The sequence below is a fragment of the Podarcis erhardii genome (assembly GCF_964252035.2).
Source record: "Podarcis erhardii genome assembly, chromosome: 14".
Classification (NCBI taxonomy): Eukaryota; Metazoa; Chordata; class Lepidosauria; order Squamata; family Lacertidae; genus Podarcis; species Podarcis erhardii.
The window spans coordinates 51,380,282-51,401,406 of NC_138503.1; the positions used below are offsets into that span (position 1 = coordinate 51,380,282).

Genomic DNA, 21,125 nt, shown 5'->3' on the forward strand with positions numbered 1-21,125 from the left:
CCCAGCGCTCGCTTGCTTGCTTGCTCGCGCGCTCTCTCTCTCCTCCGGCCCTTCGCTTTCGCCCCGCCTCCTACCGTAATGCAGCGAGTATTAACGCCCCTGCTTCTCTCTCCGCCGTCGTGTCGGGAATGTGCGCGCATCCCCGCTGCCCGCTCGCCCGCCTGGTTTGATGTAAGCGCGCAGCGGCAGCAGTGCCTGATTTACGTATAAGCTAAACAAGCTATAGCTTAGGGACCCACTCTCTTGCCCCCCCCCCCAAAATATACTTCTTCTTAATTGTATTTCACTATTAATATACTTCTTCTTAATTGTATTTCAGTTCAACAATTACTTTGATAAAATACATTATTTTGTTATGTGCAAATGGCTTTAGATACCTATTAGGTCCAGAAATTACCATATAGCATCTTTTGAACACAAAAAACAGCGACAATTTGTTGTTGACTAAGGACAGCTGGACGTATTATTATTGTTGTTGTTATTATTATTATTATTAATTTATTATTTGTACCCTGCCCATCTGACTGGGTTTCCCCAGCCACTCTGGGCAGCTTCCAACAAAGATGAAAAATACACTAAAATATCACAGATTAAAAACTTCCCTGAACTTCAGATGTCTTCTGAATGTCAGGTAGTTATTTATCTCTTTGACATCTGATGGGAGGGCGTTCCACAGGGCAGGTGCCACCACCGAGAAGGCCCTCTGCCTGGTTCCCTGTAGCTTTGCTTCTCGTAACGAGGGAACCGCCAGAAGGCCCTCGGCACTGGACCTCAGTGTCCGAGCTGAACGATGGGGGTGGAGATGCTCCTTCAGGTATACTGGGCCGAGTCCATTTATATATAAAGGGCCCCATAACCTTCAGTAGCTTAGGACCTCATCAAACCTAAATCTGGCCCTGGGTCGCAGCCCTGAGGTGCTTTACCTCCCCTTGAGTAAACGTCATCATGCCGTAATGAGAATGTGAGAATATAGCGCATTCTGCTGGATCAGGTCCACCAAGAGGGCTCCTCTGGTTCAGCATCCTGTCTTCACGGTGGCAAACCAGATGTCTCTTTTAGGGAGCAGGACCAGAGCACCGCTCCCCTCCTGTGGTCTCCAGCAACTGGTACCCAGAAGCATTTACTGCCTCCCAATATGGAGGTGGAATCCTAGAATTGTGGAGTTGCAAGGGACCCCGAGGGTCATCTAGTCCACACACCCCGCAACACAGGGACCTTTTTGCCCCACATACCCTGAGATGAAGAGTCTCATGCTCTACCAACTGAGCTATCTGCAAACACACAACAAAGCATTTGAACGCAGCCACCATGGCAAATAATGGCTTATTAGAGGTCCAGAGGGGAGGAACACAAGAACAGGCTCCGTTTGTGGAATGCTCTTCCCAGGGAGGTATATCTGGCAGCTTATTACGTATATTTATGCACCAGGCAAAAGTGTTTCTCTTCAACCAGGCCTTGGGCTGATTAAACATTCTACGGCCTTTTAAATGTGTTTAAAAGTTCCTGGTTTGTTTTTGTTCTTGCTCTTATTATGTATCATGTGTTCTCATCCTGTATTTTTGTGTTGTGAAATGCCCTGTGATTTTCGAATGAAGGGTGGTATATAATTTCAATAAATTATTATGATTATCATCTTTCTTCATGAATTTGCCCACTAGTCTTAAAAGTGTCCAAGTTGGTGGCAATCACTGCTTCCTGTGGGAGCAAGGCCATAGATTATGTGCTGCATGAGGAAGGGCTTTCTTTTTAAAATTATGTGTGGCATATAGAAAGCGGACAGAGGAAAAGGTTCTCTCCCTCTCTTGTAACACTAGAATTTGCAGATATTCAATGAAGCCGAATGCTGGAAGAATCAGAGCAAATGAATAATAATAATAATAATAATAATAATAATAATAATAATAATATTTATACCCCGCCCTCCCCAGCCAAGACTGGGCTCAGGGCATCTAACATCAAATATAAAAACAATTGAATGAAATACAGCTTAAAAAACAAGATTAAAATACAACATTAAAACATTAAAATGCAGCCTCATTTCAGTGGAAACTGAATCAAAACCTTTTTGGGGGATAAAAACGCCAAGTCTTCACCAAGGCTAACTTCACCAAGGACTTGTTCATGATGCCAAAGAATAAACTATGGAATTCGCTCCCACAGTGAGCAAGCAATGCCTACCAACCTGGATGGCTTTAAGAGGATTAGACAGATTCATGGAGAAGGCTGTCAATGGCTCCAAGCCATGATGGCTATGCTCTGCCTCCGCTGCCAGAGGCAGTTGCTGGAAACCCCAGGAGGGGAAGAGAGCTCTTGAACTTGGACCACTGTGAGAACAGGATGCCCGGACTAAATGGGACACTGACCTGATCCAGCAGGCTCTTCTTCTGTTATTAATTAAATTGAAATTAATTAATTAATTGAAAATAGAAGGAATGGTAAGAAGCAAGGAAGTGAGATGGGTGGGTAGAGGAGCATTAAGTACTGTAAGATGGCTTTGGAGGCCATAGAAGAATACAGAGAACTCTGCACACTGAAGAAATCCATAAATTTTAATAAAGGTTATCACAGGCAAGACATTCTGATCATTCAACAGAGGCAGAGATGTTGCTGGTCTATCCTCTCACCTTCTACCTGGTCCTTTTAACTGGAGCTTCATGACAGGAAGAAGTCCCTCCATGACTTAGTACCAGAGGAGCAAAATTGTTGTTTTTCTGCGCTCATGTCAGGACAGGAACACACGAGATTTTGGCAGATCGCTTTCTTCTCACTCCCCATATCCAAACAACCAATTAGTGGTTGCAACCCCATGCAATGCCAGCAGAGTATTGCTACTTTCCCATCATTTGTAGCAACCAGCAACCATTGCACCCACTCCAACCTTGATGGCCAGCCTTCTGCCCTTTCTCCCCTCTCCTCCAAACCAGAAGATGAAAGACAGTTGGTTACAGGCCTGAAAATGTTTCCCATTCTGGGGCAGAGGCTGCAAACTAGGGCCATCTCTGCCCCAGCCTGTTTGCAAGGCAGCCTCACAGTCAGGATTACAATTCCTTTTCCTCTGAAAAGATCTGTGAACCACCATATTTCAACATGGGTTTGCTAAACCTCTAGTGCTCCTCCCCAAATAAGTTCCTCAGTGTGTCCTCTGAACATCCCCATCTGAAGGAAAGGGAAGCAGGATGAGAACAAGCACCTGATGGTCTGGACATGACACAAGGTCTATCTCAGCATGGATGTTTCCCCCCCCCCAAAAAAAAAAATTGTATTGTTAAAAGTTGCATAACTGTACAATGCTTCATCATTGCATTGATAAGCGTTACACTTTGTACAAATGGCACTTAAGGGGGGAAAAGTTATTTCAGAGGAAACATCTGTCAACTGATAACTCTCCATGTTGTAGTTTTAAATGAGTAAGGGGCACAGTCCAGAGGCAGAACAGTTGCTTTGAATGCAGTAGGTCTCAGGTGTCTCCAGGTAGGGCTGGAAAGAACTCTTGCCTGAAACCCTGGGGTTCCTAGCTGGCTAATATCTATCCAACACCTCGTGCTGTTTTGTGTGTTGTTAAAGCTGAACTGGGCTCTTAATGACCTTTAGATTTTATTTAGTTATTATAAATATTTTTATACCACCCTTCAATCATATTTGCTGGTTATATTTCAAAGGGAAGAAGATCTGTTGCAATAGCTGGCAAATGAGGTCCACATCCCTCCAAAGATGCTCATTGTTTTACAAAAACTCTGGATTTACAGCTCTCTGCCAGCTAAAACCAATTCTGCAGCTTTCATCAAATGTACCACACAAAGCAAGCACACAGTGGCTCATGTTTCTGATGCCCTGTGGGCCGCTCCTTTGTATGATTTCGCCAGGTAATATCTCTCGGCAGATTCCTTCCTACTGGCTTGGAGTTTTAAGGTCTTCACCTCCTGGAAGTCTTGCATCAGTCTCTTTTGCAGGAGATGGCTCTCCCCTCCGTCCCAGTACTTGCAGAGCATGGTTCCTCCAGGTTCCAAAATGTGCTGAGCCAGATCCAAAAGAGACAAGCAGAGATGGATCAGCTTATGATGATCTAGTTGCCGGATACCAGTAGCATTGGGTGCCATGTCGCTCAGGATAACATCCACCATCCCTTTAGGGAGCACTTCCTGGATTTTCTTTTGGGTCATTGGATCTGTGATGTCAGCGCGAGGTAAGAGGACTGCTCCTTCCAGGGGAAAAACATGAAGGAGGTCAACTCCAAGAACAAAGCCGATTGGGGCATCTGGATCTAGAAAACAGAAGTGTCAAACTAAGAAGGTAGTCTTTAAATGTGCAATCTATCCAGTGGGGTGTAATGGCTGAAGCGTCAGACTAGGACCAGGGATCAAATACCTCCTTCTCAACTTGCCTTAGGAAGTTTCATCGCATTCACTATCCACAACCTTCCTACACAGATGCTGACTAAGTTCTGTCAGCCTCACCCACGCCTGGCACAAGAATCCATTCCAGCCCATAAACGATATTTTTAGCAAGCCTCCCCATAACAAGCTATTTGAGAAGCAACCCTTTCTGTAAAGATCAATATTTCAGAAATCATCCTCATCTATCACTGTCTCATATTGTCGTCAAGCCACTCAAGAGTCAGCCAGCAACAACATTTTCCGCTTTCAGAGCACTTTTACTGACATTAATGAATTAAACCAAGTTCCTCTGAGACAACCCTCGCCTTCGTTTTCTAGAGGGAGAACCCATGATAGTAAATGAATTCTCTGGCAAGGATGGAAACAGCATTTATAAAAGACAAGGGGGAGAAGGGGGAGTGTTCCTAGCCAAGTATCATGTGTCACATTGTTTATTTATTTAGCTAAAGATAGATGGCTATAAATAGACAAGCAGCTATAGGACCATCATAACATCTTATGGGGAGCTTTCACAAGCACAAAACCAGACAAACATAACGACAGGTCCCTACTCCTACAGAGATTACAGGCTAAAATAAACTATGGGAAAGGACAACTAGAAACAAAGGTGGTGGAGGAAACAAGTAATGAATATATATTCATTTAATTTATAGCCTGCCTTTCTTCCAACATGGGACTTTAGGGGATATCCATGCATTGACCAGATCAGCCACATAAGGAGGGCCATAGGTCCTGAAGGAGACAAAATAAGTCCTGCAGCCTCATTTCTTGGGGAAACATTTTCCAGTCTCCAAGGATTCAAAAGACACTGCTTGGACATTTTAAAAAATCGCAAAACGACGAGGGTTAAATACTTGTGGCTTTATTTGGAATTAAAAGTGATAAAGCCAGGTGTCCACACTGTTGTGACGCATCTGCCCCACAGCACTTATAACTAAATGTGAAAATGAGTCACAGATTACAAGGCAGGTCAGCAGTGGCTCTGACCACCTATAATTTTAATTCAGGAATGGGAAACGTCCAGTCTTTCAGGTGCTGCTCGATTCCAATACCCATCAACCCCAGACAGCATCACAATGATCGGATGTCATGGGCATTGTAGTTCAGCAACCTCTGTAGAGCCGCATGTGCTCTGCTCCTGTTCTAAATGCACTCACCAGAACCCGTAGCATTGACTCTCTGGACTGCAACCTGAGCCCAAGCACCAGGGGCCGTGCCACAGTCTATCACACGCAGCCCAGGGCAAAGGATGCGGTATTTGTCATCTACTTCAAGCAGTTTGTAGACACTCCGGCAACGATAGTGCTCCTTCTTGGCCTTCTTCACATAAGGGTCGCTGAAATGCCGCTCCAGCCAACGATGCTCTGCTCCCGTTTTGCTTTTCAAAAATTGTACAGCAGTGTGGATCCTCTGGTGCTGAAGCAAAAGATTTGGCATTTTCCAGTATCTATTGGGGAGGGAAGGGCAAATTATTCTACTGCTCAACGGGCACAACCCATCTGATGACTATGGACCCGAATCTAGAATTTGGCACCTGATTGTCTGGATTATCAGCACCCTTCCCAATTTCTCTTTCTAAAATAAATGCATTTCTGTAATCCAACCCCCCAATCCGCCATGCTGGAAGGGGTTTGCATGAGAATGAGGTGTCCTTCTGCTCATCCCTGGCAGGATCCACTGGCCTCTGCCAGTAAGGAGTATCTTAGCGGCATAGGTGCAATCTATGCAGGGCTGGCAGGGCCCAGGACTCCCCAAATTTTCAATGAAGGGGTCTCTCTCCCCCCCCCCATTTTGACGTGGTGGCATGCGCATGCCATGGAGAATCCGCACGGCACATCAGTATGCTCCTGTGACATGCGTTGAGTGACACAGGAGGGAAGGCAGTGCCCCTGCCAGTGAGCCCATCAAAAAGGTGGGCCGAAGCTACTAGAGGAAGACTAGAAAATGGGAAACTTTGGTGGCAGGAAGGGTGTGGAGCTGGGCTGGCACAGGACCCACTGAATTTTAACCCATTTCCCACCACCCTTCTATCCTGGCTGGTGCAAGTAGCAGGACTATGGATGTGACAATGGCTATGCCACCCCATAGTCGATCAGGGTGACTTTATTGCCCCCTAACTCTACATAGGATCAGGATGTAAGATTGCAATCTTAATTTGCAAAGTGTTGTACTTTTAATGTACACATTCCCCCAACTACAAGTTATGTTTTATGGCTTTGATCAAAATATAAAATTGTGACAAAGATTTCAGTAAGATTGAAAACCATACTGAAATGGCTTTGCTAATCAAGTAAGGTCAGCCGAGTTTAAAACAAAATGCTGAATTCAGGAAGTTTTCAAATCACATTTCTAGTAAAAATGACCTAATACAGCATAGTTTTGAAAAGGGAAAAATAGCCTAGCACCTTGAATGTCCAACATACTTTTAGAAGACCTCTCCCAGCCCCTGTACTTAGGTGGCTAGTGTTTATTAAAAACAATCAATTTAGCAGTTTACATTCATTAAAGAACATCCCCCCCCACAAACACACATACCCTGTGAAACCTGCCACTATTTCTTCCCAATTTACAGAAGAGAAATGCAGCTGACACAGACTTGTCCAGGTCTGCTCAGCATTGTGGTGACACAATGAACCCATTGCAGAGGAAGGACCAGAAGCCAGGCTTCCTGGATTAAACTCTGGCTCTTGCTGCTCTGCCTCACACTGGTAGCATTATCACTGATCATTTTATGTGGAGTCCCAACACCCCCTGTGTATAAACTTCCTCATTACTACTGTTTTATCAGGCTAACTTTTTCAGGTCAACATTCTGATAGTGTGGCGAGACGGAGTATATAATCCTTTATGCGCAGGCGGTCCCATAACTTTAGAAGCTGCACAACAATAGGGCTGCCATACGTCCAGAATTTCTCAGACATAGCTGGAATACTGCAGTCCCAATCCTACACAACAAACAGTTGAAGCTACTCCCAGCAAGTAGGTACAGGGATGGAGAAAGCTTCGGTTGCTGCCTTTCTGGAAGTTAAACTGGTCTTAAAGGGGCAGAAGCTTGTCAATTTGATAATAAGGCAGCTATAATTTCAGATGGGGGGGGGGGTAGAATCCCCACCTTTTAACTTACATGATTCCTTTTAACACCGCCAGTTTGAGGAGCCACATTCCCTCAGTCTTCCAGGGGCCACCTACTTAAGGTGGATCGCTGGGGCTGATGGGAGTTGTAGTTCAAAACATTTGGAGGTCACTGGGCTGGCAAAGTTTGGTTTAAATATTTATGGAAACTGCAGACAGCACCTTAGAGGAGAGAGGAACATGGTGGGGGAGGGAGCCGATTTGATGCCTTTTCCCCCAAACGGTCCCTCTTGCAACACAAACAAGTGCTATCCCCAAGAGCAGGCTCCCCCAAATTCGGCCCTCCAGAAGTTTTGGGACTACAATTCCCACCATCCCTGACCACTGGTCCTGTTAGTCAGGGATGATGGGAGTTGTAGTCCCAAAACATCTGGAGGGCCGAGTTTGGGGAGGCCTGCCCAAGAGCAAAGCTGAGTTGCTGGAGCATGAGACTCCTAATCTCAGGGTCGTGGGTTCGAACAAAAGATTCCTGCATCGCAGCGGGTTGGACTAGATGACCCTGGGGGTCCCTTCCAGCTCGCACAATCCTATGATCCTATGAGTCACAGGGCGAATGTTTTCCACTCCACCACGTGCAAAGCCAAGCAACAACTTCACACAAGCGGCCGACCAAGGCAACTTTAGCCGCGTGAAGCTGCGGTGCAGAGAAAGGGAAGGCGGCGAGAGGAAGCGGGCGCTGAGGCTGCCCTCCCGGAGGGTCAAGGGGAGGCGGGGCGCCGCCTGGCAGCCCTTCGCCCGGCCGGCCGCCCGCCCGCCCTGAGCGGGTTCTCAGGATGCAGCACCCCGGTCCCGGACCGGAAAAGAGCCGCTCGCTGCTCTCGGGAGTCCGGCCCCGCTTCCCGCTGCTTACCGGCTCATGACTTCTCCCGCCCCCAGGGCCGCTTCTTAGAGAGGGGGACGCATTTGGGGGTTGCACCAACCTGGGACGCTCCCTCCGGGGAACGGCGCCTCGTGCGCTGGGTTCCGCCGCACATTGGCACCGGGGCTGAAAGAGAGAGAGAGAGAGAGAAATATAGCATTTCTTTTTCTCCTTCTGAGCAGGCTCTTCCTCTTCCTCCTTAGCAAGCACCGCCTGCTCGCTGGGTTGCATTTCCCCGCCTTGCTGGAGAAGCTGCCACAGGGATCTTTGGCCTGGTAGGAAAAACTATGTTTTAAAGCTTTTAATGTTTAACAGACCATTGTATTTTAATATTTTGTTGGAAGCCGCCCAGAGTGGCTGGGGAAACCCAGCCAGATGGGCGGGGTATAAATAAAAAAATATTAATATTATTATTATTATTAAAACAAAATAAAAAAAAATCCTTCCAGTAGCACCTTAAAGACCAACTAAGTTAGTTCTTGGTATGAGCTTTCGTGCAGATGCACACGAAAGCTCATACCAAGAACTAACTTAGTTGGTCTTTAAGGTGCTACTGGAAGGAATTTTTTTATTTTGTTTTGACTATGGCAGACCAACACGGCTACCTATCTGTAACTATTATTATTATTATTATTATTTAAAGGCTGCGATATTCCACAATCCCCTCTTAGAGCAACAGCTTCTTTAGGGCAGCCAATACGTCCTCGAAGTAGCTTCATATTATTTGGTAGTGGGGGGGGGGAGCATTATTTTGCTTATTGTTTCCTTTATTGTTTGTGCACCGCTAATGTTTTTTATTACTATTGGGGGAGACTGGGGGTGGGTGGGCCTTGTTTCTCCAATATGTTGCATGGCATCAGGGGTGCCAACTTGAATAAAATATTGGCGGGAGGTAAGCCCCACCCCCACATAATTGAGCATGTGACATGGCACATGCACACCATTTGAATGGCAATGCCCATCAACTTTGGGGGCCCCCAGCCCCCTGAAATATTTTATTGGGAGGGGCAAAGGGGCCTCAACCCCTAGGTCGTTGGCTCCTATGCATGGAATGTTAATATGCTATTTATTTATCTGTTTATTTATTTCATAAAATGTAATACACCGCTTGCTTTAAGAAAAAGAAAAAGCCTCAAAGTGCTTCACAAAAGGCAAAACAATCAATAAAAATTCACAACCCTACTTTAAAACATGCAAATGTTTAATACTTAAACCGATTAAAATTACCTCAACTTTCTAAACGTCTGGATCAGCTTGTTGAAACAAGAAGGTTTTTAACAGGCGCTGAAAATAGTAGGGTGAAGGCTTCTGCTTGATCTAATAGGCCGTTTTGAAGTGCAGGTGCTGCCGTACTAAGCAACTGAGTTCTTGCAAAATGCAGAATGGGTATTATATGGCACCTGTAGTAGTGCCAATTCCGTCTATCGAAGCAGTAAAGTGGGCACATGTAGGGTAAAGTGATCTCACAGGTAAACTGGTCCCAAGCTGTTTTGGGCCTTATATGCTAATAGTAACATGATTCCCCTCCCTTTCTATGGTATAATGTAGTTATGTTATATTTCAATGTACATCTTTTGGAGACTTTTTGGCTGGCAAGCAACTAATAAAGTTTAACAAATAATAATTATGATTTTGTGATATATGGATTGGTGTGGTGAATAAATTGGCTCTAAGAAAAATTTTGTGTTTTTTCTAATGGGCCAATATGCCTGCATTTATTTTCCACAACTACCCTGTGGGGTAGGTTACGCTGAGAAACTGACAAAGGTCAGAGCTGGGTGGGGATTTGAACCTTAACCCCCCCAGTCCAGCACTTTGACAAGCATACCACATTGGCTTTATGTGGGCTTCTGAAGAGCGGTGACTCCTCTAAGTCCCACTGCGCCTTCCACACCTGTTGTTAAATCTGCTAGCTGTTGTAGTCTGCTAAGCATCATTGATTCTGTGTTTTTTTTTATAATAATTTTTATTCATTTTCCAAACACATAATAAAGACAAACGAAACACAAAACAAAAACATACAAAACATTTAAACATGTATAACTTCATAATCTTATTTTCATGCACCTTCTTTCCTTCGACTTCCCCATACCTCCCCATCACTGCATCCTTGTTTTACGATTCTTTAGCAACCCTTTAGTCAATTTATCTATAATTCCCTTTCATTAAGTTTTCTTTAATTTGTTAATTACAGCTGTAATTCTCTGCTTCTTACCCCTTGACATCTTAACACTCCTCAATTTTACAACAGTTTTTAAGATATATTTTAAATTTCTTCCAGTCCTCTTCCACTGTCTCCTTCCCCTGGTCGCGGATTCTGCCAGTCATCTCAGCCAGTCCCATAAAGTCCGTCACCTTTGTTTGCCATTCTTCCAGAGTAGGTAGTTCTTGCATCTTCCAATACTTTGCCAGAAGAATTCTTGCTGCTGTGGTAGCATACATAAAAAAAATCCTGTCCCTCTTTGACACCAATTGGCCAACCATGCCCAAGAGAAAAGCCTCAGGTTTCTTAGGTCCAGGCTTAAGTCCACTTAAGGACTTTCTTAATTTCATTATAGATCATTTCCCAAAAAGCTTTAATCTTCGGGCAGGTCCACCAAAGGTGGTAAAAGGTACCTTCATAAGCATCATTGATTCTGAGCACACATTATCTGCTGCTGGTCTCCTTGCCTTTGTAGAGCTTAAAGCATGCTGACAACAAAAGTATTCACTCTGGCCCTGGTGGTGCAACCACGGCGAGTCTTGCTGGGCATGAAAAAACGTGGATTTGGGGCTGGGCTCTGGAACGGATTTGGAGGGAAGGTGCAGCCTGGCGAGACAGTTGAGCAGGCAGCAAAAAGGTAAGACTGAAATGACACCAGGCCAACACAGGTCTTCCTAGTGCCTGTAATAGATTGTTTATTCATTATAGGCATGTTTTAAATATTATTTACAGAAAATATAGACATTCAGTCATATAAACAATAACATTTAAAAATATATATTTTAATGTATAAAACAAACATTTATATCCTTATGTATTAAAATTCCTTCCTTCAGGAATTGAGGCAGATAGTAGTGATGATGAGAGATGAATTTCTAGGCCTTACAGACAAAATAAAAACTGACAAATTGCTGGGTCCAGCTGGCATCAACCCAAAATTTTTCAAAGAATTCAAATGTGGAATTGCTGAGCTTCTAATAAAAATATGTTACTTGTCAATAAGATCAGCCTCCATACCTGGGGACTAGTCACACTTCTCTGAAGTCTCTCAGCCTCACTCACCTCACAGAATGTTTGCTGTGGGGGAGGAGGGGAAAGGAGATGGTTAGCTGCTTTGAGACTCCTTAAGGGGAGTGAAGGGCAGGATATCCAGTTCAAACTCCTCTTCCTCCTTCTCTTCTTCTTCTTCTTTTTCTTCCTAATTGCTGCAGTGTACATGGCAAAGCTTTCACTCTGTTGTGAGGGAAATCCCTTCTTTTAGAGGCTGCCACCACGTTCCAGGAAGGTTTTCTAAAACTAGCCAAAACATTAAATCAAAGGGGTAATTCTGAAAAATGGAAGCTATCAGAGAGGTGCCAGAGTGATGCTGAAAACCCTGCCCAGGGGTCCCATTATCCTTGATGGGGAGTGAAAGCCAGAAATATCCAATAGCACACATTACTCATAGCTAAATACAGGTCTAATTAACAGCATCAGCTAAACATCCACAGGCTTTCAGAGTATTAGCAATTCTCTCTCAGTTGGAAAAATAATAGGGGAGCTGAGAAACAACCATCTGCCAGCATCAGGTACAAAGTGAACAGTTTAAACTGCAATTAATGCCTGCTTCCAAAGTATGGACAACACAGTGATAGATACCCACTGGCATGGGCAGAAAGCAAGAGCACATGATTCTAAAGCTCACACCAGGCTTTCCCATATAATGCCAAATAGCATGTGAACCAGCTCTTAGGTATGCTTACAGTAGCTGGCTTTGTTGTACCGTATTAGCCCAAATATAAGCCACACTTTTTTCCCAAATTCCGACAGGGAAAAGTTAAAGTGCGGCTTATCTTCGACACCAAAGCGGCACAGCTTTCCCTCCCCCACCCCCGGAAGCAGCCTGGGAGCGTGGGGCAATGGCGCACCACTCCCAAGCCTCCCCCAAGCTGTTGGGGGAGAGGCCGCCGGCAAAGCTGCACAGCAGCCTCCCGGCACTACCTCCCCAAGCCTGCACTGGCTGCCCCCCGTTCAGGGCAGTAGTGGCGGGAGGCGGGCATACAGCATGCTTGAAACTGGGTGCCAGCACCAGCTTGGGCAGCGGGGCACGAAGCACTGGCCACCACCCATCCCCCAGCAGTACCACCCTGGATGGGGGCAGCCAGCACTGGCTTGGGGAGGTAGTGCCGGGAGGCAGTAGTGCCAGGAGGCAGGCGCACAGCGCGCTCGGAACTGGGCGCCTCCCCTTCCCCCATTCAGGGTGGGAGTGCCAGGAGGCGGGCCGCACCCACAAATAAGCCTTTAAAATTTAGGGTGCAGCTTATTTGCGGGTGCGTTTTATATTCAAGCCAATACGGTATACTGGAGTTGGTATAATCAGGTGAAGTCGAGTGCAAGAATCCAGGCCAAATGCCCCACTGTTTTTCAATGAGATCTGTGTCATTATTGTTGGGGAAGTTTCTTTTTTTCTGGAAAACAGAAGCATCAGTTAGCTCATGCACTCTTACTGCAAAATTAACCTTGCTCGTTATATTCAGGGAGCTACAGGAAGAGAGTGGACTGATGGTGGACACCTTGCAGAAGATGGGACAGATAACTTTTGAGTTTGTGGGCAACACTGAACTGATGGAAGTCCATATTTTCCGCACCGACAGTTTTCAAGGAGACCCCACGGAAAGCGAGGGTAGGAATGTGGTTGGGAGTGGGAAAGTCATAGGAATACTTGCCCTTTTAATTCCTTTCTACTGTTCCCCAATCTTACAAGCATGAAGTGCTGGATCTTTCAGATAAAGAATTCCTTCCACCCACCGCCAGGGTTACCGGGGACACAGGATGGTTTCATCTTTCCATCACCCAACCAGCTCACGTAATTATTTGGCTAGAACTTGTGAGGAGTAAGGCTGCATCGTGCATTAAATGAGCACACCTCATTTAATGCTATTTTAGACCGTGTAGTGTGGGAGGAGTGGCTACAAACCATCATAGCTGTGTTCTGTCTCCGCTGTCGGAGGCAGTAAGAGATGTAGCATGTCCCCTGGTGTGTGCATACAATTTTCCTTTGCTTCATCTTTGTTTCTGGTGAAAGTTTTTTAATCAATCCACAAACTTAGCAGATGTGGGGTGAGTGCAGAGACCAAAAATAATTTAAAGAAGATCTGTTTTGGTCCTTAATCCTTCTTCCCTTGTGTGCATGTTCCCGCTTCCCTGCAGAAATGCGTCCACAATGGTTTGACCTGGACCAAGTGCCTTTCAAGAACATGTGGCCAGATGATATCTACTGGTTTCCTCTTCTGCTCCAAAAGAAGAAGTTCCTTGGCTACTTTAAGTTCCAGGGGCAGGACACTATCTTAGAATACACCCTGAAAGAAGTGGAGAAGATATAAGAGCAGGCCAAGGACGTTAAGCACTTCACGGTTGAGATGTGAACCATTGGCCATATTGGCCAAGAGACAAGCCGTTAAGAACTTGACACAAATGACCCTTTACATCAGCTTCACGGCGAAGGAAACAACTCTCTCCCGCAAGTGCGAGGCTAGCGACAGAGCAGGGCAGCTGCTCTCTTGCAGGAGACAAAGAGCAACACTTCTTAGGCATGCACAACTGCCTAACTGCCCACTGTTCCTATTTCAACACATAGGCCAACAATTTCACTTTGCAGCAAAAGCCGGGTTAGTGCCTTCTTTAGTGTTGTCTTTCTGTATCGTGTTTAGGCTCCAGGTCCTCCATTCTTGAGTAGACGTTAAACTGGTTGCACGTTAGTGGCTTAGCTTTTTTCTCCTTCCCAGTAGTGGTTATGGACAGAAGCTGCACATCCCAAAGGCGACCACTTCTATGCAGAAGTTTTATTGACTGTAATGGCAAGCAGGAGAGAGACTAGGGAGTCGCTTCAGGGCATGAGGCATCATTTCCAGGTGTAGTTCGTGTTAAAAATAAAAGTCCCAATATACTGTTTTTCTCAGTGTGGCCAACTGGAGGATTTCAAAACACCTACTTTGTTGTTGTTGTTTAGTCGTTTAGTCGTATCTGACTCTTCGTGACCCCCTGGACCAGAGCACGCCAGGCACTCCTGTCTTCCACTGCCTCCCGCAGTTTGGTCAGACTCATGCTGGTAGCTTCAAGAACACTATCCAACCATCTTGTCCTCTGTCGTCCCCTTCTCCTTGTGCCCTCCATCTTTCCCAACATCAGGGTCTTTTCCAGGGAGTCTTCTCTTCTCATGAGGTGGCCAAAGTACTGAAGCCTCAGCTTCAGGATCTGTCCTTCCAGTGAGCACTAGCAGTGCTCCTGCTAGCAGTGCATAAAAGACACCCAGCCTTCTCCCGCTCTTAGTGACTAGTATTCACTAGCATCTTGCTTCTGAACATGTGGGGATGTATATATTCTAATGGCAATCCCAGTTCTATATGGTAATCTGCATAGAACCAAAATGTGTCATCCACATGCAAAGAGGAAGCTATCTTTAGGCTTGGGGGGGGGGGGTCTCCCAGCATTTGTAGAAGAATAGGCTTAAGGAAAGAAAATCTAAGAGGGCAAACAGCCCAAGGGAGATCCCTCTTATCATAACTAAAAGCCAGTGAGAATACGTCAGTCTTAATGTGCCCTTTTATTTCTTCTGTTTTAAATGTCTGTCATTCAATCTCCTCAGTTTGAGTGTTCATTGCTCCACACGCAGCCAAGAAATAACCAGTCACACATCAAGAGGCTTGAGTAACCAAGCACCCTGACACGATCTCAAAGACGAGTAATAAATTTGCAACTGAAATAAACTTTTAATTTTTTTTATACAAGTTTCATACATCATTCACAAACACACATTTTTGTAACATTTGATAGATTCTTATTTTTATTTTTTTTGGATAGTCATAAAATCTGTAAACATTTTTTTTAGTTTATCAGCTGTAGTAAGACGTTCTCCAATTCCTGCAGTTTGATAAAGTGCTTTATTTATTTTAAAAAAAACAAAAAACAAAAAACACTATGCAAAGTGAGAAGGAGACATGAAGTTTGCAAATTTCTAAAATACTGGGAAGAAAAGCACCCCCTATCAACTGGCGGTTTCTAAAGGGGAGGGGAGAGGTTAAAGAGTTGAGAGTTTGCCAGTTGTTCCACCTGGCATTCAGAGTTTTGCCGTTGAAATATAACTTCCCTTTAAGGCTTAAGACATTTACACACTGCAGAGCTATTCTCATTTCTTACGTGGACGTGGCTTCCCCAAAAGAGTGAACACATAAAAAACTGCTCTCCAAGTAGAGACTAGATTTTCTGTCCAACAAGAACCTTGGACTAGAAGTTTTAGGCAGCTGTCCTTTGACTAGGCAAAGCAGGAGAACAACTAAAACCACATTAAAGGCGTTTGTTTCAGTCACCCATTAATGCCATAAAGTTATGTGCACATGAATGAGTAAACCACACTGATTTTGGTGTGGTTTACTTCAGAGTAAACATGTACGTTCAGAGCCACGCACTCCTGTGCTCACTGGGAAGCAAGTCCCACCAAGTTCAAAAGGGACTTGTGTATAAAATGGAATACAAGAAGAAGCTGGCTTTTCGGATGCTGCGGAAACATCCATTTCATGTGGCGCATGCGCAATTAAACCAGTTTGGTCCTCCTGAAGAAGGCGAAGCCCCCCAGGGGAAGGCACCATAGGCAGCTTATGCCTGCCCTCTTTTGTTACCGACACACAAAACAAAACCTTGCTGGCTGCTCAAGCTTGAAGAAATAAGATTAATACTTTTAATTTGCATTATAAACTCTTTCAAAAATATACTATTTTAACATATAAAAGAAAAGGCAGGTCAGTTTTTCTGCAAAAAAAAGTAGAAATGTGCACTTTGCAGGCCTTCAGGCTGGTTTGCAGCCCGAGTCCCCCTAGGCAGCGTGCTTAAACCAGGCATGACCAACCTGGTGCCCTTTGGATGTTTTGGGGAACAGCCCCTGCCAGCACAAGTAGTCCTTAACTTATAGGCAAGGAGAAAGCCCCAAGGCCTACCTGAGCCATCGGTTTGGTCCTAAGCAGGTGAAATATCCCGACACCAGAGTTGGACACTGATGAGGTCCTTGTGTTGGTCAGAGCTATTCCCTGCATCGGGGAGAGGCCTGCAGCTTCTGATAGCTATTTAAGGGAGGAGAAACCAGGAGGTTGCCCCTTGAGGGGGAAAAAACAAGGCAAGGAAAGGAGGGAAGTCTGGAGAAAAGGCTCCTAATTCCTCCAGTCATAAAGAGCAAAACATGTGCTTCAAAAACTAACAGACCTGTATTTACACTGAGGCAAGTGTACTGTTAAGGCACATGTAGATTTGTTTTAAAATGTGGTCCCAAGAAGGACAAGAAGCCTGTGGAGAGGGAGCCAGGACCTCCCTCCTTTTATATATTTTATCTATGAAACACACACATCCCTCAACAAAGGCAGATCTAGCACAAAAAGTCACAACAGAATGTCCACCTGCAGTCTGAATCTGGTTCTGTATTTTGCAAGATTGCAGACCAGTCAATCCAACCATGTTTCACCCACTAGTTTAATCCCACCCCCAATGCTACAGTGGGGCTGCCTGCTTTTTAGTCTCGCAATTAAAAAAAAAAACCCAGCACAATACAGTGGTACCTCGGGTTAAGAACTTAATTCGTTCTGGAGGTCTGTTCTTCACCTGAAACTGTCCTTAACCTGAAGCACCACTCTAGCTAATGGGGCCTCCTGCTGCCGCTGCGCCGCTGGAGCACAATTTCTGTTCTCATCCTGAAGCAAAGTTCTTAACTCGAGGTACTATTTCTGGGTTAGCGGAGTCTGTAACCTGAAGCGTCTGTAACCAGAGGTACCACTGTACCATTAACCTGGCTACACATTTATCCTTTGCCTTCCCTCACCTGCTATGCACTGTGTGGATTAAGGGGAAGTTATCCTGGTGACATCATAGACACCATTCCTGCTGCAAACTTGTGGGGGGGGGGGCGTTGGTTGTTTTCCAGAGCCTGACCCTGGAGAGGAGGAGGCCCCTTTGAATGTCAAAGTTAAGCTCCATCTTCCCCAGTAATTGAAACAAGCCGCCATTACATCAAGCGGAAGGAGAGCTGGGTCAGAAATTCGGATAGAGGGGCTTTCATTGCATTCTGTACTGGGGTCTATTGATAAGGATACAGCCTCCTGCCAATGTGTCTGGCAGTGAGGGACAACCATTACACTCTCCTCCTCAACCACAAGTATCTTGCAATTCTAAAGGGAAGAATGAAGCAAATGCTTCACACACCTTTTGAAGCTGGAAATAATGTGGCTGCTTCCAATGTCATCCCCATGCCCTGCTTCTGAAAAACGGCTGATGGCTGCATACTTCCATACTGCAGTGAGATAATTTTTTTTTTAAGCACCGAAAATGTGGGAGACAAAACACAGCCAAACAGATAAAATATATGAAATGCATACCAGTGAAAAATATAAACCACAAGATATCTGAATTAACAGACCATATCAGAAAGCAGTTCAGAATATATTAAAATGTATTTATCTATATCTCTAAATCGGACTAATAAATCTCCCAGCCAGTAAAATAGCAAACACTGAAGTGTGCGAAGTTAATATATTTGCTTGCTCAATTCATTGTTGATTTTCTCTTTAATTCATCCTTAAGACATTATACTTGGTTGAGTAGTATTTGATACTATCTCAGTTTAGCAACTTTGAAATCTGTGCCTCATTCCTTTGTGGAATGCTAAATTCTTTTTTGACTTCATTAGTCCCATTTGGAAATAAGTGTGCATTTGATATACAAATTATTCTTATATTCTGCATGGCTTTCTAAAGACAGCCTTTAATGGAGATATTCCACATTACATCTTCCTGTCCTGGTTTTCACCATTTGCATTTGATATATTTTGGAGAGGATGTTTACCCAGAAAAGGATACAGCTTCCTTGCATGTGTACATCCCTGCAAGCACACCAGGCTGGAACAGAAGCATATGCAAAAGAGGTTTTCTGCTATACAGTGGTGCCTCGCAAGACGAAATTAATCCGTTCCGTGAGGCTCTTCGTATAGCGGTTTTTTCGTCTTGCGAAGCAAGCCCATTGACAGCGGATTAGCGCTATTAGCGGTTTAGCGGCTTTTAGCAGATCAGCTGATAAGCGGCTTATCAGCGGATCAGCTCATAAGCGGCTTAGGGCTTAGGAAAAGGGGGGGAGGGGGAAAAACCCGCAGGAACTCGCAAGACATTTCGTCTTGCGAAGCAAGCTCATAGGGAAATTCGTTTTGCGAAGCGCCTCCAAAATGGAAAACCCTTTCGTCTAGCGGGTTTTCCGTCTTGCGAGGCGTTCGTCTTGCGGGGCACCACTGTAAAAGGTCTAATTTCAACTGTCCCTTTGGTCCCTGGCCAGCAGTTGGTTTTGCTGGAGAACCACTTTTAAGAAGTGGGAGGTGGCAAAGGTATGAACTGCTGGGATGCCCTAATGCCACAGACGCAGCTCCCTTTCTGCACATTGTGACTGTTTATATGATACCACCTGAAAAAACAACTCGATTGTCCTTTTCTCAAGTCAAATTAAAGCCGGTTTGGAGGGAAATGCATCAAACTGCAGTACTCTATAAGGAATGAATGGATCATAGAATTGTAGAGTTGGAAGGGAACCCCAAAGGTCCTTTAGTCCAACCCCCTGCAATGCAGGAATCTCAACTAAAGCATCCATGGCAGATGGCCGTAGATATGGCTTGTGACTCACATCGCATGCTCACCACTTCCCAAACACACTGTAGGAGCACACTTGATGCAGAGGAAATAGGAACATGTACACAGCCTTTGGGTCTTTGGGCAGGCGATTGGGTAGCAACCCACTGGGGGACAGATTTGGCCCATGGCACTCTGCTCACCCTCACATTTGCCACCTACATTCTCAGGAACATATAAAGCAAGCACACAGGAAGCTGCCTTATACCAGATCAGACTATTGCCCATCTAGCCCAGTCCTGTCTTTTCTGGCAGACAGTGGCCCTCTAGAGACTCAGGTAGAGGAGGACCCTCCCCAACTTTCACCTGCTGCATGAGCCTTCTAATGGGAGATGGCAAGCACTGGATCTGGGAGCTGTGACCACTGAGTGCTGATCCCTCCCTTAATAAAATAAAATAAAATAAAAACTCACAAGAATCCTTTGAGGATAGTTACTTTGCAAAAGAGTTGCTTTCCTAGGGCCAATCAATAAACTCCAAAAATATTCAAATTGAAGAGTGTATCAGCAACAGAAGGCTCCTAGTAGAGAATAAAAGCAAAGCTTTTGGAGCAAAGAAATTCATTGTCGCCCCAGAGTCCTTCAAAAACAATATAAAAGGCGAGAGACTGACTCTCAACTCTCTGCTTAATACCAAGATCTAAATAAGCCTTTTGGCTGAACAAACAGCCTCATTGTGCCTCCTTCTACTTGAGCGAGTCAGGAAGTCTTCCATTAATGTGATTTTCCCATTTCACCCAAACTGGCAAACTACAGTATGGTCAACAGCTTCAGAGCAGGCCAGTACATTAAGCCAACATCACACCATGGTTTACTATTGTGGCTTATTCCAAAGCTGCTAACCACAGATTCCTGGTTTGGATGAATGGGAAACAAGTGAGTGAAAGTAACTGCTGTGTTTGATCAGTCGCACGAAGGGGCTGTGCGCACAAGCAAAACTGATGAAGCGGAGATAACAACCGTTTGAACTTGCTCATTCTCGCTCTAGGCACTGTCACATTTCCCGGCAGCCCATATATCATGGAGCAGCTCAAAGCAGCAAAACGAAACAACAAGGACTAATATAGCCAATGGGAGGAGACTTCTCGACATTCGTATGCGCAGGAGAACAAGCTCCTCCCTTTCGCTCCCTGCCACGCCCCACAGTCCAAAGGCATTAACTAGGAAAGAAGTTGACTTCCTGGGAGGACAAGGGTAGAGCTGACAAGTTGCTTGATCCGGAGAAAAGGCAGCTCAGCTTCGGCTTCAGTTCGTTCCAGACTTTGCTCATCTAAAGGAAGGAGAAGAAGAAGAAGAATAAATTTTATTTATACCTTGCCTTCCCCAGCCAGGGCAGCTAACAACCAATAATACAAACAAGTTGAATTAATACAACTTAAAAACAAGATTAAAATACAACATTAAAATACAGGCTCATCACAGGAGGAGAAAGGAAAAAAGAGGGGGAGAGAATCAGATTGACTCCAAGCCAAAGGCCAGGCGGAACAACTCTGTCTTACAGGCCCTGCAGAAAGAAATCAGATCATGCAGGGCCCTAGTCTCATGAGACATAGTGTTCCACCAGGCCGGAGCCAGTGTTGAAAAGGCCCTGGCTCTGGTTGAGGCTAATCTGACTTCCTTAGGGCCCGGGACCTCTAGGGTGTTGCTATTTATGGACCTTAAGGTCCTCCATGGGGCATACCACAGAGAAGAGGAGAGAAGGGCACAATTTGGCATTCAAGCAAGGCAGCGAGGTCCTTGAGGGGCTGCACCCAAGGCAGCGTTGTGGGGCGGGGGAAGCATGCCTCAAGAGTAAGCCAAACTTTTACAGAAGCATTACACAGAAGACTGAACCCCTGACTTTTTCAAGCCT

At 45.1% G+C, this 21,125-nt stretch overlaps 3 protein-coding genes across 5 annotated transcripts in view; 1 reads left to right on the plus strand and 2 right to left on the minus strand.

The window, feature by feature from the left end:
- Window positions 1-3,577: 3,577 nt before the first annotated feature.
- Window positions 3,578-8,615, minus strand: MRM2 (mitochondrial rRNA methyltransferase 2; the record flags this gene model as incomplete). 2 transcript variants are annotated; one of them, XM_081840022.1, is made up of 3 exons in its annotated part: window positions 3,578-4,261; window positions 5,552-5,810; window positions 8,376-8,615. In XM_081840022.1, 3 exons carry the CDS (start codon window positions 8,613-8,615, stop codon window positions 3,816-3,818), a joined length of 945 nt encoding a protein of 314 aa, XP_081696148.1. In that variant the 3' UTR covers window positions 3,578-3,815. The 2 variants fall into 2 exon arrangements, with proteins under 2 accessions (XP_081696148.1, XP_081696149.1); XM_081840023.1 differs by having other exon boundaries at window positions 5,552-5,841; window positions 8,376-8,477.
- On the plus strand, window positions 8,533-14,517 carry NUDT1 (nudix hydrolase 1). Of its 2 annotated transcripts, none has more exons than XM_081840140.1 (4): window positions 8,533-8,659; window positions 11,063-11,224; window positions 13,104-13,249; window positions 13,777-14,517. In XM_081840140.1, the coding sequence occupies exons 2-4, from the start codon at window positions 11,073-11,075 to the stop codon at window positions 13,947-13,949; spliced, it is 471 nt and encodes a 156-aa protein (XP_081696266.1). In that variant the 5' UTR covers window positions 8,533-8,659; window positions 11,063-11,072; the 3' UTR covers window positions 13,950-14,517. The 2 variants fall into 2 exon arrangements, with proteins under 2 accessions (XP_081696266.1, XP_081696267.1); XM_081840141.1 differs by lacking the exon at window positions 8,533-8,659 and adding an exon at window positions 9,833-9,853.
- A 1,004-nt stretch (window positions 14,518-15,521) lies between these two features.
- Window positions 15,522-21,125, minus strand: part of SNX8 (sorting nexin 8) — a 35,976-nt gene continuing 30,372 nt past the window's right edge. The window contains exons 11-12 of the mRNA XM_081839894.1: window positions 18,885-20,543; window positions 15,522-18,534 (exon numbers count right to left, since the gene is read on the minus strand). Of these exons, the coding sequence (XP_081696020.1) occupies window positions 20,430-20,543 (114 nt within the window). The 3' untranslated portion in view covers window positions 15,522-18,534; window positions 18,885-20,429. The remainder of the gene's footprint in view (window positions 18,535-18,884; window positions 20,544-21,125) is intronic.

Coding starts and splice junctions, on each gene's coding strand:
- NUDT1 (XM_081840140.1), top strand. CDS start 11,073: ATGCTGACAACAAAAGTATTCACTCTGGCCCTGGTGGTGCAACCACGG. Junction 11,225..13,103: donor GTTGAGCAGGCAGCAAAAAG/GTAAGACTGAAA, acceptor CGTTATATTCAG/GGAGCTACAGGAAGAGAGTG. Junction 13,250..13,776: donor AGACCCCACGGAAAGCGAGG/GTAGGAATGTGG, acceptor GCTTCCCTGCAG/AAATGCGTCCACAATGGTTT.